At 41.7% G+C, this 22,908-nt stretch overlaps 1 protein-coding gene across 1 annotated transcript; it reads left to right on the forward strand.

Moving 5' to 3' along the window:
• Window positions 1-668: 668 nt before the first annotated feature.
• MPZL2 (myelin protein zero like 2) lies at window positions 669-17,011 on the forward strand. Its single transcript, XM_018562860.1, has 6 exons — window positions 669-939; window positions 11,783-11,937; window positions 14,904-15,114; window positions 15,218-15,359; window positions 15,484-15,558; window positions 16,834-17,011. Exons 1-5 carry the CDS (start codon window positions 669-671, stop codon window positions 15,533-15,535), a joined length of 831 nt encoding a protein of 276 aa, XP_018418362.1. The 3' UTR covers window positions 15,536-15,558; window positions 16,834-17,011.
• The last annotated feature ends 5,897 nt before the right edge of the window (window positions 17,012-22,908 follow it).

A 22,908-nucleotide genomic window follows, 5' to 3' on the forward strand; every position in this document is an offset into this window, starting at 1 on the left:
TGGTGGACTGGTGTTGCTACTCCACTCACAAACAGTGGGTGCGCATGGACCTGAAGGTCTCTCCGATCCCACTACCAGGCCTTCCGTGGCTCTCAGGCCCCATGCCTCCATGATGCACCCGACATCCCGCGGTCGGAGCCACGCTCAGGATTGCGAGGGCTTTGTTTCGCTCCTCCTCCATTTCCCCGTTCCCTTCCCCGCTCACTCCAGTGATAGGAGACCTGGACTTCCCAGTGGGTATGGAAAACCGACGCTTACGCACACTCATAGGTCTTAATAAATTTAGAATACGAGACTTTAGGGCGGGGGGCCATTGGATACCGGATACCGGCATTGCGCGCTTTGCTAGAGACACCCCTTGATGTGTGGACTACCTACCAACTCCGGCACTTCTTGCTGTCAATCCCGGCCTCACTGCAGATAGATAGGTCGCTGACTCCCTTTGAGGACATGTGTGGGAGGGGGGAGCCGGTCAGACATGCACTGTCCCAGACTTACAAGTTGTTAGTCGCCCCCCCACCAGATTTTGCTCCGCATTTCCTACAGAGATGGGAAGCCGACTTGAGTACTGACTTTACCCCTCAGCAAAGAGACAAGATGATATATTTCTCACTTAAATGCTCGATAGCCAACAGATTTCAAGAACAGGGATACAAAATCTTGTCTCGATGGTACAGGGTTCCATACGTCCTGAACAAGATGAACCCCAATATTCCAGCGGTGTGCTGGAGATGCGGTTCCGCAGTGGGCACGATGTTGCACATCTTCTGGAGCTGCCCCTCATTGGGTTTTGGGCTGAGGTGAGGGATATTATCAACCAATTGGTGACACCAGAATTGGATCTGACCCCGGAGGTGTTCCTCCTGCACATGACCAGTTTATCGAGGCGTAATTACAAGGCGTCGCTATCGATACGCTTGTTAAACGCTGCCAAAGCATGTATCCCGGCCCTCTGGTGATCGACCCAAGCTCCATCGCTGCGCCTTTGGCTGTCAAAGGTCAATGAGATTCACCAGATGGAGGATCTAACGGCCACTGTTCACAACACTGAGGAGAAATTCCGAAACACCTGGAGAGCATGGTCGCATTACACTGTTACTGATGCTTATCTTCGGATTGTGACCCCTGGGGGGGGCTCATGAGTACTATTCCTTCATTGGGACGCACTTGCCCTAAGACATGTGTAGTTCTTTTTTGCATCCTGTATGAAATATGCCAGTTCATTGCAGTGTTCCACTGGGGGGGTCACTGGGGAAGGCAGGAGACCCTCCCTCCCTCTGCTTCCTTTTTCCTCCTTCTCTTTTTTCACACCTGCCTTTACTTTTAATGTCTGTTCTCCTCTTCTACCTCATAAGTAGACTGCCATACAGCCATCTTATTGCACTATCAAAGATTGCTCGGGAGATATGGCTTCCGTGCGTAGGGCTCGCGGGAAGTCATGACCTCCCTCGTGTATATGTGTTGCCTGCAGTGACGGTGGGGGGCTGCTCCCCCCGCGAGGTTGCCACTATGAGCTGAATTGATACTAGAACGTTTGCAGGGATGGATAAATTACGCTACTTGACCAGTGACAAGAATGTTAATCTCGTAGCTAGAATTGTATTGATTCACTGTGCCACTGTGCCTTATACACTAGTGTCTCGTTTAAGGTTTTGTTACTTGCGATACTAAGTATACTTGCTTATTAATGTATTACAGTTGGCTGCCTGCGCGCAGGCCTATTCATGCAATATTTGTATCAGTTTGCATCTTTGGTTAATAAACTTGGATTTAAAAATAAATAAATATGGGATATAGATACGGTTAAGTGTTAGGATCAGGGTTCGTTTTAAGGGTTAGTTTTCAGAGTTGGTTAGATAATAGGAGGTTCAATTAAAGAGTTACAACCACAGTTATATGTTAGGATAGGTCAGGTGTTAAAGGCTCATTTTCAGGGTTGTGTAAAGGAAGTATTTGAGTTTTGGATCAGTTTTGTTTTTAAATTTGTTTTAAACATTTATAAATGACAGAGTGCCACCTACTGGCTGCAAAAATAATTCATATGAATATATTTATATTCAATATTTCATATTTAAAAATACAAATATCCCAAACATAATTAAAAAAAAAACATTTAGAAAGTACTATAGATTCTGTTTGAGGCCCGGTTCACACCTGGGCATTTTGTAGCGCGTTTGAACGCTCTGCAAAACGCTCAAACACCGAAATCCCATTATTTCCTATGGGCATGGTTCACACCTGATCTGAGACCTCACCCCCAATCTAGTCAAGTACATATACATTAAAGGAGAACTATGAGGTGAGTGCTTTTTACTCACCTAATAGTTCTAGCCGACCTGTGACAATGAGACTGTCACAGGTCGGCTCAGTAGATCGGGAAGTGAGCGAACACATACCGGTTTTCGCTTACTTTTCGATCCTGTCACGGCTCTCTGCCGTGACAGAGGAGGGGCTGGATTCCCCCCTCCCTGCTCCGATCCACCAGCGCTGACTGGCGGAACGGACAGGGGGAGGGGGGCGGGTACAGCTGGCTCTGCCTCTAGATAGGCAGAGCCAGCTGTCACTCACGCAGCTGGGCGGATCTCGACATCGATGATGATTCACTGTGCCACTGTGCCTTATACACTAGTGTCTCGTTTAAGGTTTTGTTACTTGCGATACTAAGTATACTTGCTTATTAATGTATTACAGTTGGCTGCCTGCGCGCAGGCCTATTCATGCAATATTTGTATCAGTTTGCATCTTTGGTTAATAAACTTGGATTTAAAAATAAATAAATATGGGATATAGATACGGTTAAGTGTTAGGATCAGGGTTCGTTTTAAGGGTTAGTTTTCAGAGTTGGTTAGATAATAGGAGGTTCAATTAAAGAGTTACAACCACAGTTATATGTTAGGATAGGTCAGGTGTTAAAGGCTCATTTTCAGGGTTGTGTAAAGGAAGTATTTGAGTTTTGGATCAGTTTTGTTTTTAAATTTGTTTTAAACATTTATAAATGACAGAGTGCCACCTACTGGCTGCAAAAATAATTCATATGAATATATTTATATTCAATATTTCATATTTAAAAATACAAATATCCCAAACATAATTAAAAAAAAAACATTTAGAAAGTACTATAGATTCTGTTTGAGGCCCGGTTCACACCTGGGCATTTTGTAGCGCGTTTGAACGCTCTGCAAAACGCTCAAACACCGAAATCCCATTATTTCCTATGGGCATGGTTCACACCTGATCTGAGACCTCACCCCCAATCTAGTCAAGTACATATACATTAAAGGAGAACTATGAGGTGAGTGCTTTTTACTCACCTAATAGTTCTAGCCGACCTGTGACAATGAGACTGTCACAGGTCGGCTCAGTAGATCGGGAAGTGAGCGAACACATACCGGTTTTCGCTTACTTTTCGATCCTGTCACGGCTCTCTGCCGTGACAGAGGAGGGGCTGGATTCCCCCCTCCCTGCTCCGATCCACCAGCGCTGACTGGCGGGACGGACAGGGGGAGGGGGGCGGGTCCAGCTGGCTCTGCCTCTAGATAGGCAGAGCCAGCTGTCACTCACGCAGCTGGGCGGATCTCGACATCGATGTCAGGATCCACTTCGGCGTCTCAGTATACTGAGCTTAGGGGGCCAGGAGAACGCTAGTTTGTGTCCTCCCCTTACCCTAAGGAGAACTATGGGGAAAAGCCCTGAAAGTTGTGGTGGGTTTTTTTAAAAAGAGGACTCGGAAGATTAGAAAATTGTATACATTTATTCAATTCATAAAAATTATTTTCCCATGATGAAAATTAAAATCAAAGTTATTGAATATACATGATTATCGAATCCCTAAATTTCTTGCATATAGATCATACATAATTCATCGTCCATTTCCTAATGTCAATCATTAATCTATCATTATATTACATATACATAGTTGTACCGCTCCATTGATCCCCTACGCGTTTCACATATGAGCTTCTTCAGGGGGTTCTATTCTCGGCAAAAAAATCTATTTATAGACATGTAACATATTATTTATCAAAGTATTCATACATCATTTGTAAATAATTTCAAACTTAATTAATACCTCGTACTTTACTTTCATTTCCATTTGTAATTAGCTATGCATATTTCTTTCTTGTTATACTTATATTGTACAGCCATTTATATTATCAAGATATTAATACGTCCTTAATAAATAATTCCATAATTAGTCAGTCCCTCATAATTTGCATTTCTGTATATTTCTTTTTCCATTTATAGTTAGTTCTACATATTTCCTTCGTATTCTAGTTATATTATGCAGCCACTCACCCAGGGATCAGAGGTCATGTAGGGACCCAATTCCAGGAGGACAGGACCAGTTCCAGTCACCCCAGAGAGTTCAAGTAGCGGAGCCACAGATGCATAAAAAAGTCCAGCAGGAACTTTGTATTTATAACAAACCGTGATTAAAGTTTACCTCTACGTTTTTCCCTTTTAATAACCCTTATCTTTCATACCTATATATATGTATATAAGAAACTTTACAACCATCCCCTTATCCTTATAGCTTTATGTGTCCAGTGTTCATCTCTATATGCTTATCCCTCCTTATGTGTTCACTATAGTTCACTATTTGATTATCACCTATTAATCATTCTTACATTCATAATGTTATTCATTAGATTAATTGTCCTCTGTGTCTAGTATGATAGCCATGTATCCATTAGGCCCCGTTCACACTGAGCGATTTATCGCGCGGTAATTCCCGCGATATCGCGGCTATTTACTGCGCGATATCGCTCTCCAATGCTTGGCAATAGGGCAAAGGGTCCTGCTGTCGCGGGTCGTGTGTCGCTACAGCAGGACCCTTTTTGGAGCGGATTTTGCCGCGATTCTAGCTTGCTCAATGCAAGCATTTGCGCGATATCGCGCAAAATGCAAATCGCGCGACAAACGCGCGATTTGCGTATCGCGCACTGTGAATGGGGCCTAAGTGATAATCCTTATTATAATCTCCTAGTTTAATCTCCTTAAACTTTTTTTTTTTTTGAGAAAACGTTATGTGTGCAATTAAATTATGTTTGCTGTTATGTGCCCTTGTAATTCTATTGCTTAATAATAAGCTCATCCCCAGTCCTGCATTGCAAGGTGTGCCAATGTTTAAAAAAAATCCAAATACAAATCATTAAAGGAGAACTATGAGGTGAGTGCTTTTCACTCACCTCATAGTTCTAGCCGACCTGTGACAATGAGACTGTCACAGGACAGCAGCCCACGGATCTGTACGGGCCGGCCGTTACCCGTGTGAATGAGGGCTTAAGATCATCAATCACCACCTGATGGACGGGTAAGTACTTTAAATTTTCATTAGCATTGTGCATTTCTTTAAAAGATAATAAATCCTGGTGACAGTCACTATAATGTTTTCATCATCATGGCATCAAGAGTTTCATTTGCCACAGAAATATGCATAAATGACACCAAGAATCTTATAAATGACAACTAAAGGTGTCCATACACCTTGCAATCATCGGACGAAAATCATCGAACTGTCGTACAATTTTCGTACGGCGGCCCCATCCTGCCCCGACCATGGCACAGTTGAATTAGTGGTCTTTATCAGAAATCACCTGGACAAATTGTGTTAATCGTACGAATTTTGACGTGCGGAAACGCCACCAACCAACGTACGATCGACCAAAGTTTTCTAGCATGCTGGAAAGACGAACGTCGTCAATTGTACAGTATTTGCGGTTGTAGACACCACATGAACTTTACGAATATCGGACGAAAACGCAATCGGCCGATATTCGTAAGGTGTATGGGCACCTTAACATCATAGCATTGCTGTTATTACACTTCAGAATGTCATCTCAGCAAGCTCTTGCATTAGGGTAGCCACCTGTCCAGGATTCACCCGAACAGTTCGGGTTTTGAATGCTGTGTCCAGGTTTCATGGCAGCAGAAACCTGGACACAAGATGTCAGGCAGACAGAGGCAACCAAAATTAAGATAGGGGCTACTGGCCCCCCACTGAAAATAGTCTCAATTGTGATATTTACATATGAATGGGCGGCAATTTTTATATATGAATAAGCCACGACTCATTCTCCCCAAAAAATGTCCACTCGTCGATTGAGTGTTCGGGTTTCGCTTGCAGAAAAGGTGGCAACCCTATCTTGCATGGAAAATAAAAATGCTGATAGCCAATCTTTCACATTTATCAGAGTAAATCATGTCGAATCTCCATAGTTCATTTATGTCAGCAGTACCTAAAGTCCCCAAATCAGCCTGTGTTGTCAGTGATCTGCTGCACGTGCTGTGTGCCAGTGAATCAAGAGGGAACTATGCTGAGAGATCATTACATAGAAGTGGCCAGGCTTCTTCCACATTGTTTTGGAGAGTGAAGTATACCTGGCTGTAACTCCTCCCTGGGTAATAAGAGCTTCCAGTACAGGTGGAGACACAGCCCTCCCCAGACCTGTACAGTCATTGCTCCAGACACAAGGCTACAAGTCATGAGAGCTCACAGCTATCCCACCATGATCGTCCTTCTGGCCTTGGCTGGCTCAGGTATGTCCATGTGGGTTACCTAATTACTAATGTCCCCAAGCTGACCCAGTGGAGGGTGTAGTGCCGATGCTGAGCTCAGCAGGAGGGCAGAGTTCTCTAGGCTGTGGCTGGATCAGTCGGATACATTGCGATCCAGCGCTGCTTGTTTATTGACAAGTTCCGACTCGTCCAGCACACCTACTACCTGCTGCACCAAAAGGGAATTGCAGGGGCTTTCCAGCGCAGAATGCATCCACATTGCTGGGTCAGTCTATGTACTAATCGCTCAGAAAGGTAACTGACAGGAATGGGGAGGGGGGTCAGGAGCTAAAGAGTTAATAGTGTGACTCAGTCCTGGGGAAATGCAAATGAAATCCTGCACATGGAGTCACTGCCCTCTACATCTCGCTTTTCTTGTTTCTAAAGCTCTCACTGACTTCCCACATCTTCTATACGTTTTACAACCATTATTTTCTTAAAGGGAAACAATGATTTTGGGGTAATTTTTTAAACTGTTAAATTATACAGTAAACTCACCATTATCCGGCATTCACGGGAAATTGGTAGATTCCAGATAAATGTAGTTTCTGGTTGCTTGAGAGTTACCATTAAAAATAGGTCTAACTAATGCCATGCCCTATACTATACCATATCATAACAAACTCTGTATTGACTTCATATTAATATTTAAATGCCGTAATCAAAAGCAAATTAAAATTAATAGGCACACCTAAAAAAATTAAGACAAATAGGCACACGATTATTCCAGGATAATACATGCCGCAGATCAGCAGAAAAGTGAGTACACATGGAATTTTGTTTTTTTCTGGTTATATGAGAGTTCTGGTAAGTTGAATACCGGATAACAGAGTTTACTGTGTGTGTGTGTGTGTGTGTGTGTGTGTGTGTATATATATATATACTATTCATGTGGGAAAAATTATGGGGGCCCTGCATGTGCCACCCATCTCTACAAAAGTTGATATAAAATCATGGGGTGGATAATTATTGGCTGGGCAGTGATCCTATCCTATCCATATTCAGACAGCCTCAGGTGCTGCAGCAGCTGGATACAATAGCAAGTGTGGGGATGACATCTATGCTGTTTGACAAGGATTGGGAAATCAACTGATTTTTGTTTCTCCTTCAGCTGATGCCTTTTATGTCATTGGACTGCAAGGGTTACGTTCTCATTTTGGTCTAGGGCAGGGGTAGGCAACATTGGCTCTCCAGCTGTGCTGAAACTACAAATCCCAAAAGGCATTGCAAGCCACAGGCATGACTCCCAGAGGCAGAAGCATGATGGGATTTGTAGTTTCGGCACAGCTGGAGAGACAAGGTTGCCTACCCCTGCAGTGGCGTAACCAGAGTTATGGGCGCCCGGGGCAGAACATTTTTTTTAAACATCCACTAGAACTGTAAACCCCACCCCCACACATATATATCAGCTAAGGAGCTACAAGTCCAAGCATGCCATCATTGTCCCTGTACACCCCCCACACACGCACATATCACCCAGGGAACGGCAATATCTGGTTATTGTACAGGGGCAATGAGGGCATGCTGGGACTTGTAGTTCCCTAGCTGATATCTTATGAAGCTGTATTCCACACGCAGTGGCCTCGGAGGAGCGAGCGGCCGCCCGATGACAGCTTGGTGAATGTGGCAGAGAGAGGGAGCCAGGGGCTTCGTTTAGCAGGGGGTCGTGATGGCGCCCCCCCTCAGTCCTGCGCCCGGGGCAAGTGCCCCCCATGCCCCCCCGGTTGTTACGCCACTGTACCCCTGGTCTAGGGGCTAAAATAAAGAAGATCCTAAGTCCTGTGGCAATGCCCGCTCACCTCTCTTCCCCTCCGCTGTGGAATGTTCTTGGCATCCTCACTTCCAATGCAAGTCAATTGACTTGTGTTGGATGTCAGAGGTACTTATACCACTGAAGCCCAGGGGAGAAGAGGCTGCGAGGACCTGTCTAACAGGCAGGACCGAGGATCAGATGGGTATATCTTTTAAAAAAAATTATTTTAGACCCTAACCCCACTGCAAGGGTTAATTTTTAAAATGGTCGGAGTTCTTCTATAACAGTACAAAAGGGACTAAATAAGAGACGGTCACTGTTTCCCTACACTTTACTATAAGGCTCCATGTGGTATCTAAGAGAGAAATTCTTCATTAAAGGAGAACTATGGGGTTAGGGATTTTCCCCATAGTTCTCCTAAGGGTCACGGGAGAACACAAACTAGCGTACTCCCGTGACCCAAAGTTCAGTATAACGCGAGCTACAGCTCGCGCTATACTGAGACGCCGCAGCCGGATCCCAAAATTGCTGTTGGGATCCACCCAGCTGCGGGATTGACAGCTGGCTTTGCCTATCCAGAGACAGAGCCAGCTGTACCCGCCCCGTCCATTACTCCAGTCAGTGCTGGTGGATCGGACAGGGGAGGGGAATCCCTGCAGGGAGCCATGAGTGACAGTCACGGCTCTCTGCATAGATAGATCGAGAAGTGAGCGAGCACCGGTATATGTTCGCTCACTTCCCGATCTACTGAGCCGACGTGTGACAGTTTCATTGTCACAGGTCGGCTCAGATTATGAGGCTGAGTGAAAATCGCTCGCCTCATAATTCTCCTTTTTAAATGAAATAATATTTTGGGTGACATAAAAGCTTTTAGTGGTGAACTGTTTTAAAAAAAATATTTTTACATGTTTGCACTATTTTTGTATTTGAAATAAATATTTTCATGGGAAAATGAGTGTGTGATAAAATAATGTATCCAACCTGACCCCGAAGAAATTAATTGTCTCTATTGTAGAACGTGCAGAGAAAGAACATACGGTAGCTGAATGTTATACGATCCTGAGACTTGTGACTTTTACAGCAATCCTGATACCTCCTGCCTCCCAATTCTGCAGCTAGATTTCCCCAAAGGCATACAGAGGCAGCCAGAACAAGAATCAAAAGCTTGAGGAAAAATAAAAGAATGTAAATGTAACACCCTGCTGCCTTGGCACAGAACACGAATTCCAGATGGTGAACATGGCCCTGATTTTAGAAGGTGCTATTGGCTATAAAGAGAAGAAAGAGTTTTAGGTCTGTAGTCAGGTGATCATGCATGGAAGGTTTTCATAAATCATAAAAAGTGCATAATATGATAAACTCAGAATAATAAGCATATGAGAATTGCAAAGCTGTCAATTAACATGCGATACCAGATTGGGGGATGATCTCATGTCTCAGAAAGGCAGCGGGTACAGTCAGGCAGGTTAGAAAGCCTGTCCCCCCTCCGCAATGTTATTATCTGCAGTAGCTTCTGCCTGTATGAGACTTCTGCCATAGTTTCTCTCCGTTCACATAAAGGCAAATGCTCAGCTGGATGGAGCATTCGTGTTTGGCCTCATTCACATGAGAAAAAGCTCCGTGCTGCGCGCACGGCCGTATCTGGAAGCTCCTGGGAAGGACAGGTGCTGCGTGTGATTAGTACGCAGCCCCTGTCCTTCTCTATGGGAGTACACTGCTGTACATTGCCCTACGCTCACCCCAAGTGCAGGTCCGTACGGGTGCGGGTGTCCCTAATCGGACGCAGACAAGTACAGACACCCGCACGGACGTGCAGAGCGGGTGAGTGTAAGGCGGCGTATGGCCGTGTACTCCAATAGAGAAGGACAGGGCCTGCGTACCAATCACACGCAGCACCTGTCCTTCCTGCGAGCGGCCCAATACGGCCGTACACGGAGCTGTACGTGCCGGCTTTTTCTCGTTTGAATGAAGCCTTTATGGCACCGCAGTCTGTTGCAGGTGCTAGAGTGTGGTTGGACTGTACCTGCACAGTCGACCACTTACATAAGTCTATGGTAAGCCATCGGCAAGCATTTCAACCATTGAACCATTCTTTGTCCTTACTTATTGCACAGACATGGATGTACCCTAATGGCAGTGATCATGGCGCAGGGTTCATCTGTATCATGGAATAACAGTATCCCATTGTAATTATTGTCACTGTACACTGATCAGCCATAACATTACAGGCACTGAGAGGTGAAGTGAATAACATTGATTATCTTATTACAATGGCATCTGAATGTGGGTGGGATATATTTGGCAGCATGTTAACATTTTGTCCCTGAAGCTGATGTATTGGAATCACAACAAATGGGTATGTGTTAGGATTTGAGCGACTTTGACAAAGGTCAAATTGTGATGTCTAGATGTCTGGGTCAGAGCAACTCTAAAACTGCAGCTCTTGTGGGACGACCCCAATCTGCAGTCGTCAGGACCTACCAAAAGTGTTCCAAGGAAGGAAAACAGGGTTATGGGCGGCCAAGGGTCATTGATGTACGTGGGGAGGGAAGGCTGGCCTGGGTAGTCCAATCCAACAGAAGAGCTACTGTAGCTCAAATTGCTGAAAAAGTTAATGCTGGTTCCAACAGAAAGGTGTCTGAACACACAGTGCATTGCAGTTTGTAGAGTATTGGGTTGGGTAGCTGCAGACTGGTCAGGGTGCCTATGCTGACCCATGTCCACTGCCAAAAGCACCTACAATGGGCATGTGAGCATCAGAACTGGACCACCGAGCAATTGGCCTCCACATTCTACGGCTATCTTTTTTATGAGCCTTGTCTGCTAGGATCAGTGGAAACACATCTTTGATTCCTAGTTTAAAGTGTCAGCTGGCTTCTATACAGTATTGACAGGGTCCTGAAATGTACAGTATTGTTGACCATATACTGCTGATCTCCCTGTTATGACACGCCAAGGTGTTGTTCAGGAAGGAATGGCTCATTCAGGGGTACCTGAGAACGTCATAATGAGCACTTCTCACGTCAGAACCATTCATTATCACTCACGGGGACCATTTTTTTGATCATCTGCATGTGTCCTGATCTATCTTCTGCACCTATTAATTAAAAAGAACAGAAGCAAAGTGTAAACCGCGGCTCCCTGCGATGTGCTGAACGAGTTGCAGGTCCCAGTACTACAAGTACAAGGCTGATGTCTTTCCACCTGTTATTCATGTGGAGACTTTTGCCCATCTATGTTTAGCCTAATGTGTCCACCTCTCAATAGTATCAACGTTTTCCTTAGCATTTGAAGGAGTAACTACAGCCATTCATGTTGCAGCACAGAGGAGAGTCCAGCAGACATCCACTTTTACTACAAAGAAAACTATTCCTGTGATTGTCTTTGTATCCTATGCTGACCCATAAAGAATGCCTCTGCTTTCAAATCTATTTCTAGATACTAAATTGATGCCATCTTTTTAACCCCTAGTATCATCTATGGAATTGTTTACCTCTGAGGAGATCCAGGCAGTCAATGGAACAGACATCCGTCTGAAATGTAAATTCAGTTCCTCTGCACCTATAGGTGAGGATGTTACAGTGTCCTGGACATTCCGCCCTTTAGCAGGGGGCAGTGAAGAGTCTGTAAGTATCAAAACATGTCCACTTCTATAATGGTGTTAAAGCCAAAAGCCTTTGTTGATATTTAAAAATAAATAAAGCTGCCATCAGGTTTACCGTGTAGACACCTCCTAGGTGCCTGGGCATCCCTTCAGCAGCCTTCAATCCCTGCCACTATAGATGACTCCCAGGCAATTCAGATTAGGAAAAGCTGAAGTTTGCCTAATCCTCATGTACATTCTTATTGGCCAGTGAGGCAGCCCATCAAAGTGGCTGGCCAATAGGAGTGTGTGGTAGGTGCAAGGGAGCGTGCAAGCTTTAAAGCTACCAGGAATTCCTGGGGATTTGGCAGTAGCAGCAGTGACTGTAGACTGAACTTTATACAAAATTACAACCTTATTATAAAGAAGAACTCTGGGCAGTTACAAATTTAACTCACCCGACCCTCTGCCCCGCCTGGATGCTAGACCTGCCTCTTCTGCCCTGGGCTCTGGCGGTCTAAGCCCCGCTGATATCATCACGTGTAATACAAGTCCATTGACTTGTATTATACGTGAGGATGCCGAGGGATATACCACAGCCGGAGCGGAGGGTCACTGTTGCAGGACCAAAGTGTGGGTGAGTATCTTGAGGTAGTCCCACTGCTAGGGTTAAGTTTTTTTAAAACTGCCTGGAGTTCTTTTTTAAGGAGTTGCTATATACTTACCTTTTACAGGGAGGGGCCATCAACGTAGCGGAATTTTAACACACGGGTTTGCCGCAGCACACAGCAGTTTCATATAGTTGCTATTGGTTACTATACATTGTATATTGATTTTTGTTTTATAAAGCTTGTATATCCATTTTCTAATCAATTCATGGTGCCCTGTGGTAAAGAACCCATGAAAAAAATCCTGCCAAGGAAGCAAACCTTTAGAGTCTGGTGCAGGTACAGAAGAATGTGCAGGAAGCTCAAGGTGATTAAATATTACACCTGCAACAGATTTTTGGGTTGTTTTTTTTTTAATGAAAAATTTTAGGAACAGATGACAGCTGTAAGGAAGTTAATCCCTAAGATCCTATAATAATACATTTTGTTAGCTTCCCCTGTTGCGCAAGTGAGTACATGTGCCAGTAGGCCCTGCTGCAACATGTATTCAGCAAGGAGGAGCTGCTATTATGAATGTTTTTTTTTTTTTTAAACAAATTTTATTAGAATTTTGTGATACAAAAACAAAAACACTGTCTGCGCATCCGCATGCCGATAACGCAAGCTGTAACACAGGTGACATCAAGAGCAGACATGTACAGTCCTCAACCGATTATGAATGTTTTAAAGGAAGTGACATATATAATATTTAGTATCGCTTTTCTACACTTTCATCTTAAAAGCAATAAAAGTGGTTATTTTATCCTGGTAACTATGTGGAAAAGTAATTTTTGTGGCCATATTCAATACGGCTGTGCAAGCAGCAGTGGTACTTGGCAGTAAACTATATATGCCTTTTATACTCATCCCGCTTTAGAATCAAGCGTTTATGTTTTTCTATTCCCATATTTTTGGTTTTATTTTATCCACATTGTAATAAATATGACAAGTTGATTGCTCATATTTGTATGTCTGTGAGATGTATATGCCTGCGCTTTTGTGGAAAGGGCTGTCTAGTGGTAAATAATGGTAGCTTGACTAAGTACATAGCACAGAAACAATAATTTATATACTGAAATGCAATCTGGACATTTTTTTAGGACTAGAAATGCCACCAATATAACATCTCTAGCAATTCTTCAAGTGCTTCTCCCTACCTTTCCTAATCCAAAATACATCTCAGATCAATTTCAAGTCACTGTATTTGTCGAAATGCAAGATAAAATATTTACCTCCTGCTTTTTCCTGACATCTCTGTTATTGCAGTTTTTCGTAGTATTTTCTGGTCTTCAACCAAAAGCTATATTAAAAAGCATCTACAGTATGTTACCAACTTTAATTGTCATTCTTTTTGTCAACTATTCAATGGACAGACTCTTTAACATCAACTGGCACAGAGTTCATATGCAATTGCCCTCTGGTGTTTAATCTAAATGTATCATTAAAGTAACTAAACAAATTCAGACTTGATTACATCCATCACTGCTCAGTATATACCTCCCCTATGCTGACCTTTGACATCACTGTTAAGTTGGCAACACACAGCTCCAACAAGCACATAATGCCACACTAAACTTCATGAATTACGTGGAATATATCTGTCTGCAAATGACTACTATGCAGTTTCTCTGGCATTAATATTCCACCAAGCCACACTTTTGGACAGTTTTTCAAAGGCTGCAGCATAAAGTCATCCAGGAAGCCATAAATAACCTTAAAGGATTTCTGTAGGCATTACCCAAATTTACTCCCAAACCTACTTTTCCCATTAAAAAGCATGTCCCAGCATTATTTTTTCTTGTATGTCTAGCCAAAAAACAGCTTTTATTGCTTGTTGTGGCATACAGTAATTACCAGGCTTGCAAAAATCTTGCTGGGGCAGCTGTTTGGAGCTTAGTGCATATTGATGTGTAGGCTTTGGGAGTCCTGATAACAGCCTTGTTTTTCTGGGAAAGGAATCAATGACTGCATGTGGAGTGGGACAGAAAGGGGTGGGAGAGTTCTGCAGTTTAGCAGGCAGGGCTGATGGCCTTTATTACAATGCAGTTACATACAATTTGAGTAGTAAGGATAAAAAACAACAATATCTTATCGTCAAGTATCTTAGGACAATGATATGGCCACATGTAATGTGTTAGGGCTCATATTCAATATGTTCTAATTATGAGTGACATACACCGTTTTAATTGTAATTTCCAGTAGCCAATTAGCTATGATAGTAGACCTGGTTTAGGTATAAGGGAGTTAACGTAATTAATTAAAATCGGATAACGGCAAAGAAAGCGAGATAACAGTAGTGTTTTGGGTTTTTTTATTTTGTTTTGCCCAGATACTTTAACTGAGTGTGTCTCCTTTCCATTAGGTGTTCTATTACCACAGGGAACCATACCCTCCACACGAAGGACGTTTTGTAGGACGTGCAGTCTGGGATGGAAATATTAAGCGCGGTGATGGATCTATAATAATAAGGAATATCCAGCAAACATATAATGGAACTTACCTCTGCCAAGTTAAGAACCCTCCTGATGTGCATGGAGAAATGGGAGAAATTATACTCCAAGTGGTTGACAAAGGCAAGTACGTAAAATGATGTTTGCAGGCATCTAGAACGGTTTGTGTTTCCTTTAAATAATAATCAGTACTTGAAATTTAAAGGGTTCTCTTTTTTTTCCACAGTGAAGTTTTCTGAAATCATGTTGCTGCTACTGGTGATTGCAGTTGGCAGTGTAGTGATTATTATTATTGTCCTGGCGGTGGTGTTGTTTCGATATTATCGCAAGCAGAAGACTCACAGCACAACAATGTCAGTAATGGAATGGTGAGTGCCCTCTTCCTGGATGCTGAGTGGTAATGAAATATTGTGTTAATAAGCACAGATGGTATCTGCTAGAATACATCAAAAGGTGATAAGTGTTCTGTTTATAATTGTCCTTTTTTATTAGTAGGGAAAAGTTGACTGAGAAGCCACTTAATCTGACAGATGCTAATGCATGACTCCAAGAGGTTCCATCCAGGAGGTCAGTAACTGCGAATCAGCATTTTTTTCATATAAAGTATAAGGTTCCAGCTTATTAGAGTACATGTAAGCCCTAACTGGATGACATTTAGATTGCTAAAGCATTGAGTATCTTAAACAATTTTTGTTTGTCTGTTTAATGTGTGCTGAAATGGCTACTTGTAGTCTCCATTAGAAGACTGTATGACGGAGTGCAAATGTAGGAGCACAATTGAAAAACAGGGAAAAAGTGTTGTCACACTATAACAGCAGGTGCCTAAACAATGTCTTCATGGTAGGATCACCAGGTATTATTTTAATGAAAGCAGCAGATTAAAAAAATAATCTGGTATTCTGGCAACTGCATCTACTTAGATATGTGAAACAGGAGGCCAAGAGTTCCCGATTTTTACCCACTGTGAACCTTACTATTAACAAGAAGCGAGGGAAAATTGTGCAGTGCGGTTGCACGATACATAATAAGGTGAACCCATGTAGAGGTAAACTCGATTCCTTCCTGGATTTGTGGTTAGTAGCACCTCTTAAAAAATGAACTTGCTTGAAGGTTCGTTTTGAGTTGTTTATTTGAGCAGAAATGTCAGATACAGTCAATGTGTTTTGGAGGAATTGGATTTCCCCTTCTTCAGGGCTTGAGCAACAATATGTAGTGGAATCAGGAAGAGCTGTACTTTGTATCCTGAATAAGGACATAATTAGGGCTGGATTAGCACTGAGTGTCAGTATGACCCATTTGCAGTGAGGAGCACCGACTGGATCTGTTATAATTTTAATCTGTTAACATTGAATCGCCTTTCCTTGCAATGAAAGAACAACTTATTTACATTCCAGGTCACCCTAAAAAGATTTTGTGACGGTACTTATCCCTTTCCTTACATCATATTGACTGGAATCCATAATTCTTTTGTTATGTCCACAAAAGATGAAATTTCTTTCCTAGGTCAGTGATCCGCAGCCATTTCATATTGAGGAAGAGGTGGCCACAAACAGATTCAGTTGTTTTTGTTTACATGAATAGACTAATACCCTAACAAGTAAGAGATTTTTCACACAAGGAGAAGCTTTTCTTGCTGAAATTTAATAAATTGAATTACATACTTTATAATACAGTATTTGGTCTCATGTTTAGCGGTGCATACATTTTTTTACAGAGGGATAGTTTGGTGTGCATGTATTCTTTGTTCCTTTTTCTGCTGCACACTCAGTGGTTTGGACTCTTTGTTTGCATTGGCTTTGAATTTGGTAAAAATACATGCTATCTCTGCTCTTCTTGTTGCAGGTTTTTGGAGAAATGATTGAGTCTACCTCCAGTCCTGTGATTTGAAGAGCACACAACTTTCATCACTGGAAGACAAGCAGATGTTCTCTTCACCGGTGGAGAGCAAAGGCACCTTCTCATATCTTACTGCCTATAAGACTTGCTAGAGTCTTGTTTTTATTGAACCAGATCCACTGTATGAATTGATATGCTATCAAGGGTAGCATAGATTTGTATGTAATTCGATTCATGCCTTTCACAAACTTGGACAACTTAAACAGAACATATGATGAAAAATTCATAAGCCAAGCAACTAGGACTTGCACCGCCCCCTTATGTGTATCCTATTGATTTTTTTAGGGTGCCCACCATATTTATGGACCAGTAGGAAGGCTATGGAGATGGTACCAACATAAGGTTTACAGGAAAAGCCAAAATTTACGTATACCTTCAGTTTCCTATATATCTGCCAAACAATATCATCTGCTTACGTATTTTTTCCATCATACCTTTTACATTTCCCACATCTATTTAGGTACAAAATACTTAATTAATCAAGTGTTGCCAGCAGGAATCGCTGGGTGCCTGCATGTCGGCTCCATTTTAAATTTAAGGACCCTGGGTTCTCTGGTACAAAGAGGTTTTGTAGTTTAATGGGTTGAGTGCCTGACACCATCCCATTCCACTTCCAAAGATTCACTATGTGCCTATGAGGTTTAACATCAAAGTCATATGCCAATAGTGAGGCTAAAGAGGAATAGTGAGTGGGGCCCAGGTCCTTGCCCACTGACCTGTAGGTAGCGTTAGCTGAAAAGAACGTGTTGTGCTCTGCACTTAGGGGGGCCTGCCATGTGCTGGCTGCTGTGGATTGGTATTTTGCACCGCAGGAATCATTTATAAAATAAGGAGTAAAAAGAACCTTTTGGGTTTGAAACGTGGGAGTACCCACATGTCTTTGAAGGTCCAAGTTACAGGGCTGTCTATGCTTATCCTTCCTTCACTGCTTAGTAAATCATTGTCCTGAAACAAAGCATGCACATATCCAGTGCTGGGACATCTCATGTACACACACTTGTCCTGAGTCAGTGATTCACTTACTGTAATTGTTTCTAAACCATCGAATCTGAAATAATACCTAACCTTTCCCTTGTTCCAGATTATATCCATGTCTTGTTTTCTCCCGTAGACTTTTGCTTTTCTTTATTTTGTCCTGGTGATCCTGCCAGTTTTAGACTGTTTGGCCACTTCCTTTCCTAAGGTGACAACGCTCTCTGAGCAGCTTCTTAAGCAGGAATGATATGTCATTACTTCCTGCATTGCCCATCCCCAGTAAGTAACAGTGGCTCCTACATAGGGTGTATTGCTGTCATGTGCTGAGGCCTATAGCCCCAGTGCCTTTGGCAGTTGGCCAAATTTTAGAGGTGGGTTTAGTAATACTTAAAGCATGGATGAGAATGACAGCCCTGGAGAATGACAGCTTCTGCATTCTGTTTTTAAAAGGAAACCATAGTGGTATTTGGTCAAATGAATTTTACTTTTTAATGAAAGTTCCTAAACTGATATTTTATATCATTTCTAATATTTGTATGAAATACTTATTTTGCAAATAAACATTTAATACAGGTTTGTCTATGCTTCCGGGGCAGATAGTATATGCTGAGCTATTTAAATAAGAAATGTCCTGCACTAGGTTTACACTTGTACACTTATCACACTGCCCTAACATTGTTTGTATGTTTGCAGATCTGTGGAATGTGTTGATGTGATGCTATATAACAGGGTAGACAACTTTGGCACTCCAGCTTTGGTGAAATTACAAATCCCATCATGCCTCTGCCTCTGGAAAATATGCCTGTAGCTGTCAGAGCTTGCAATGCTTCACTGGACTTTCTCAACAGCTGGGATGCCGAGGTTGTGCTATAATATACTTATAATATTTTTCTTCTGACACCGTTAAGTACGAGAGTCATTCAAAAAGTAATGCCTCCATGTCTGTAATTTGAGATCTACAGTATGAGAGTGAATGTTCATTCACTCTCATACTGTATACTTAATGTTATAGAGGTGACCTTACCTCACTAATGTATGCTTTTCTTTTTCAGATTAAGTGATTAGAACCATGGATCTGCGCTAAAACAATGAGCTGTAATTGAATTTTTGACGAAAAAGGGTTGAGCACGTAAGGAAATCCATAAGCTGCTAAAGAATGTTTATGGGCACACATTAGCAATGTGCGGCGCTGGGTAAAGACGTTTCAAGAAGGAGAAACGGAAATTCCACGACAGCGTCCCCATAAACATTATTTAGCCGATTATCGATTTCCATAGGTGCACATTAGCAATGTACAGCGCTGGGTAAAGACGTTTCCATAGGTGCGCAACCCTCTTTCACCAGAAATTCAATTACAGCTCATTGTTTTAGTTGCAGATCAATGGTTCTAATCACTCAATCTGAAAATGAAAGGCATATATTAGTGGGATGGGGACACCTTTTATAACATGAAACATAGACATTCACAGTCTCTCTCTAATAGATCTCAAATTACAGACATGGAGGCATTACTTTTTGATTGACCCTTGTATTAACAAAATCTGTTTCTGGGCTTGGGGTGGATTTTGGGGTGAAAAATGTTCTGAATTCTCATTCCCTTTAAAACTATTTTTCTACTTTGCTTCTGCCAAGGAAAGATATTCTGTTCCTTATTTTATAGTATTTTACCAAGCGGCATATTTATAGACAGCCAGTGTAACTTTCACCAAACCAAATTTACTGTCCTTTAAAACACTTGCATCTGGAAGATTTGCATGCAGTGAATGTTTGGAATATGTTACATTCACAGGTTTATAAATCTACCCCTAGGTAAAATTCTCACCCCTAAACTATTGAAAGGATTTGAATGAACTCCACTTTTGTTAAAAAATAATTTAATATGTACCTTTTATTTTTATATATTAATAAAAAAATTACTATGTGGACCCTCCTCTAATTATTGAGTTCAGTTGTTTCTAGGGAAGGATACTTATAATTCTACAGCATATAAAGACATTTAGACAATTGTGTGTTTCCAACCTTGTGGTACCAGTTTGGGGAAGGCCCTTTTTTGTTCCAATATTAATGTGTCCCTGTGCACAAGGCCAACTTACTCCATATACTGTTGACATGGTTTGAAGAGCTTGGTGTAGAGGAACTTGAGTTGCCTAGACAGAGCCCTGACCTAACCCTACTGAACTCCTTCTCCCCTTCTGGAATAAATTAGAATGCTGATTGTGTGCCAGGTCTTCTTGTCTAATATCCGTACCTGATTTCACAATTGCTCTCTTTTGGCTGAATGGGTTCTAATTCCCACAGACAAACTCCAAAATCCACTGGAGGGACTTCCCAAAAGAGTGAAGGCTGTTATAGCTGCAAACGAAGTGGGCAACACACTATTAATGCCCATGCTTTTGGAATGGGATGTCCAACAAGCTTATACAGATGTGATGGTTAGGTTTCCACATATGCTTGGCCATATAGTATATATTTATGCACTACCCAATCCATCTTGTAATATATTATTAAAATGTATCTTTCTACTTCATTTTACAACCAGTTATAATTTCTCACACTGCCAAAATTCAAATGTTGCCACCTAGCAAGTATGGTATCTTATTTTTGGGTGCATTTCATAAACTGCTTAGAGTACTCCCTCAAGAGTCTATAGGAAGGGGGAAATAGCAAAGTAAAATACATCAGTATTGGGGTGCACTTTTCATGCACCAAATTATAAATGCTATGAGACAAGTTCTATGTAGTGTTGAACAGCTCTTCACTTTAAAAGTGCTATGCGATGGTTTCTATAAATGTTCGATTTTTGTGTGCCAAAATAATGAAGCACTTGTGAAAATGTTCTAATTTTAAAAATAGTTCTAAAATCTGCACCATTACTAGAGTGGTGAAAATACTGTAGTAAGGAGGTTCAACAGCAATGAAGAAGAAAAGGAGAGAGGGATGTCTATGGACAGCCAGTAATGTGCAGCAATGCAGGAAGTAGAGGAGAGAGGAATGTGTGAACGGTCAACATGGTGCAGCAATGCAGGAAGGAGAGGAAAGAGATGGATGTTTATGGACAGCCAGCAATGTGAAGCAATGCAGGAAGAAGAGGAGAAAATATAGGAGTTCCCAGAGGATAATGACCTGAGATTTATGCCAAAATTTTGGAACATGCTGGAGTAATTGCACCAGAAACTGGCACACCGCCAGCACTATGTGACAAATTGACGCATTGGTGTGCAACACGTTTATTAATTTGTCACAGGAAGCACTCATTAAACAGGCATACATAGTCTACGGCATTTTTCAGCGTGTGCCCCCCCCCCCCCACTTATTTTCACTTTTTATATAGTAGGAATTGAGGGGATGCCACAATTCTCTGTGTACAACACTGGTGGAAAAGTAGAGATTCACATTGCTTTTACATACTTTGCATTTTTTTTTTTTGCACTATGTATGTATATGGCAAAAACATTATAACAAGGTAAATCAGTTTGCTACCTGCCATTAAGGAAACCCTGTCACCAGACCATTAATTTCATCAAAAATCTTCTCATAAGACATGTGAATTTAATGTATTGTATGCATGTTGTTTACTTGTAGAAGCTTTATTAAAGACATTATTTTTAGCTAGAATGCTATACTTTGTTGGTTTATTGTATACGACTAAATATGGTAGCAGCCCTTTTGTATGCTTGGATCTGTGTGCATTTAGGGAGTGGAAGTTGTAAAATAGGTTTATTGTCCTGACTTTTTAACCAAGACTGTAGACTTTGTCTGTTTATCCCTGTGTTGTATTTTAAGGGGGTAGACTGTTTAAGAGAAACTGTAATGTTTGTTCTTATGTCAAGTTATCTAAGAAATAAGATAGTAGGTGAAAAAGCAATGGAATACAGTCTTAAAGGGTCATTCCAATTTTGCACCAAATTTGAGAATTGTGAGCCCTTTGCAAGCATTATTCTAGATGCTGAGCGCTGGGTTGCAGAGCGGTGTACAAAGCACGGTTTGTACACCAGCTGCACAGGGGGCAAACGGTGGGTTCCCACAAAGGTATGACTATTGCTTTGGGGGAGCAGAGGGGACAGGTTTGCGGTAGTAATTTCAGTTTCTCACATTGTGTGGGAAACTGGAATTACCCTTTAAGCTGGCCACATACATTAAGATTTCTTTTGTTCAGCCCACAGGTCGTTTTTTATGGTTTAGGCTAGCTATAAACTTTAGATTTATCTTGTTCAGCCCAATAAAGACCCATGCTAAAGAGTTTGGATGAAGGAATCTACCATGCCGGAAATTGTACTCTGACAGCTGGCACCGGCAGCTATCAGAATACCTAAACCGTGACTGCATTGAAAAATCTACTTTTGTTGAACCTGGGGATGCCAGCAGGGCTGTCTATGGAATACATTTTGGCTGATTCAGCAGGAAATAAACAAAACTTGATCCTTAAATGGCCAGCTTTACAAAAAACATCACCCCAGCAAATAGTAGCCAATAGTATGTTTTTTAGCTTTTTATATATTATTCGAAGGAACAATAATCCGCAAGTGACGTTATGAGATTGGGATTCATTTTGGGGTATATAACAAGAGAAGAGCATTTCCATATTCATTAGCTATGAGCTGTGTACATAACACCCTATAGATGAAGAATAAACAACCCTGCAATGCATCGATAATTTATATACTAGTCAGAGTCTGGATTCTCCTTTATTAAAGTGCGTAGGAATCAGTGGAGCCTCAGTATACTGGGATGTTTTGCTTTTTATAGAATGAGTAACTGTATTACATTGTTTTTTTAATCTTCAGCAAAGTCAAGCCATTGGATTTATGGAAATAAGCAAAACCTAACCCTTCAAGAAAGTACACACTTATTTTTCTACTATACTGTACACCATTATGATATGTATCAAAGACTACATCTACTGTATTTGGGGCCAGGATAATTTGATGAATATATTTTAGTTAACATATTACATTATTTTTAATATTGATAAAAATGAACCAAACAAAATAAAACTGTATTTTGTAAGCATGTTTGTCTGTTTGCCTGCTTATAGGAAAAATGCAA

This window comes from Nanorana parkeri, unplaced genomic scaffold (assembly GCF_000935625.1).
Source record: "Nanorana parkeri isolate BGI_ZX_2015 unplaced genomic scaffold, ASM93562v1 scaffold608, whole genome shotgun sequence".
In the NCBI taxonomy this organism is placed as follows: Eukaryota; Metazoa; Chordata; class Amphibia; order Anura; family Dicroglossidae; genus Nanorana; species Nanorana parkeri.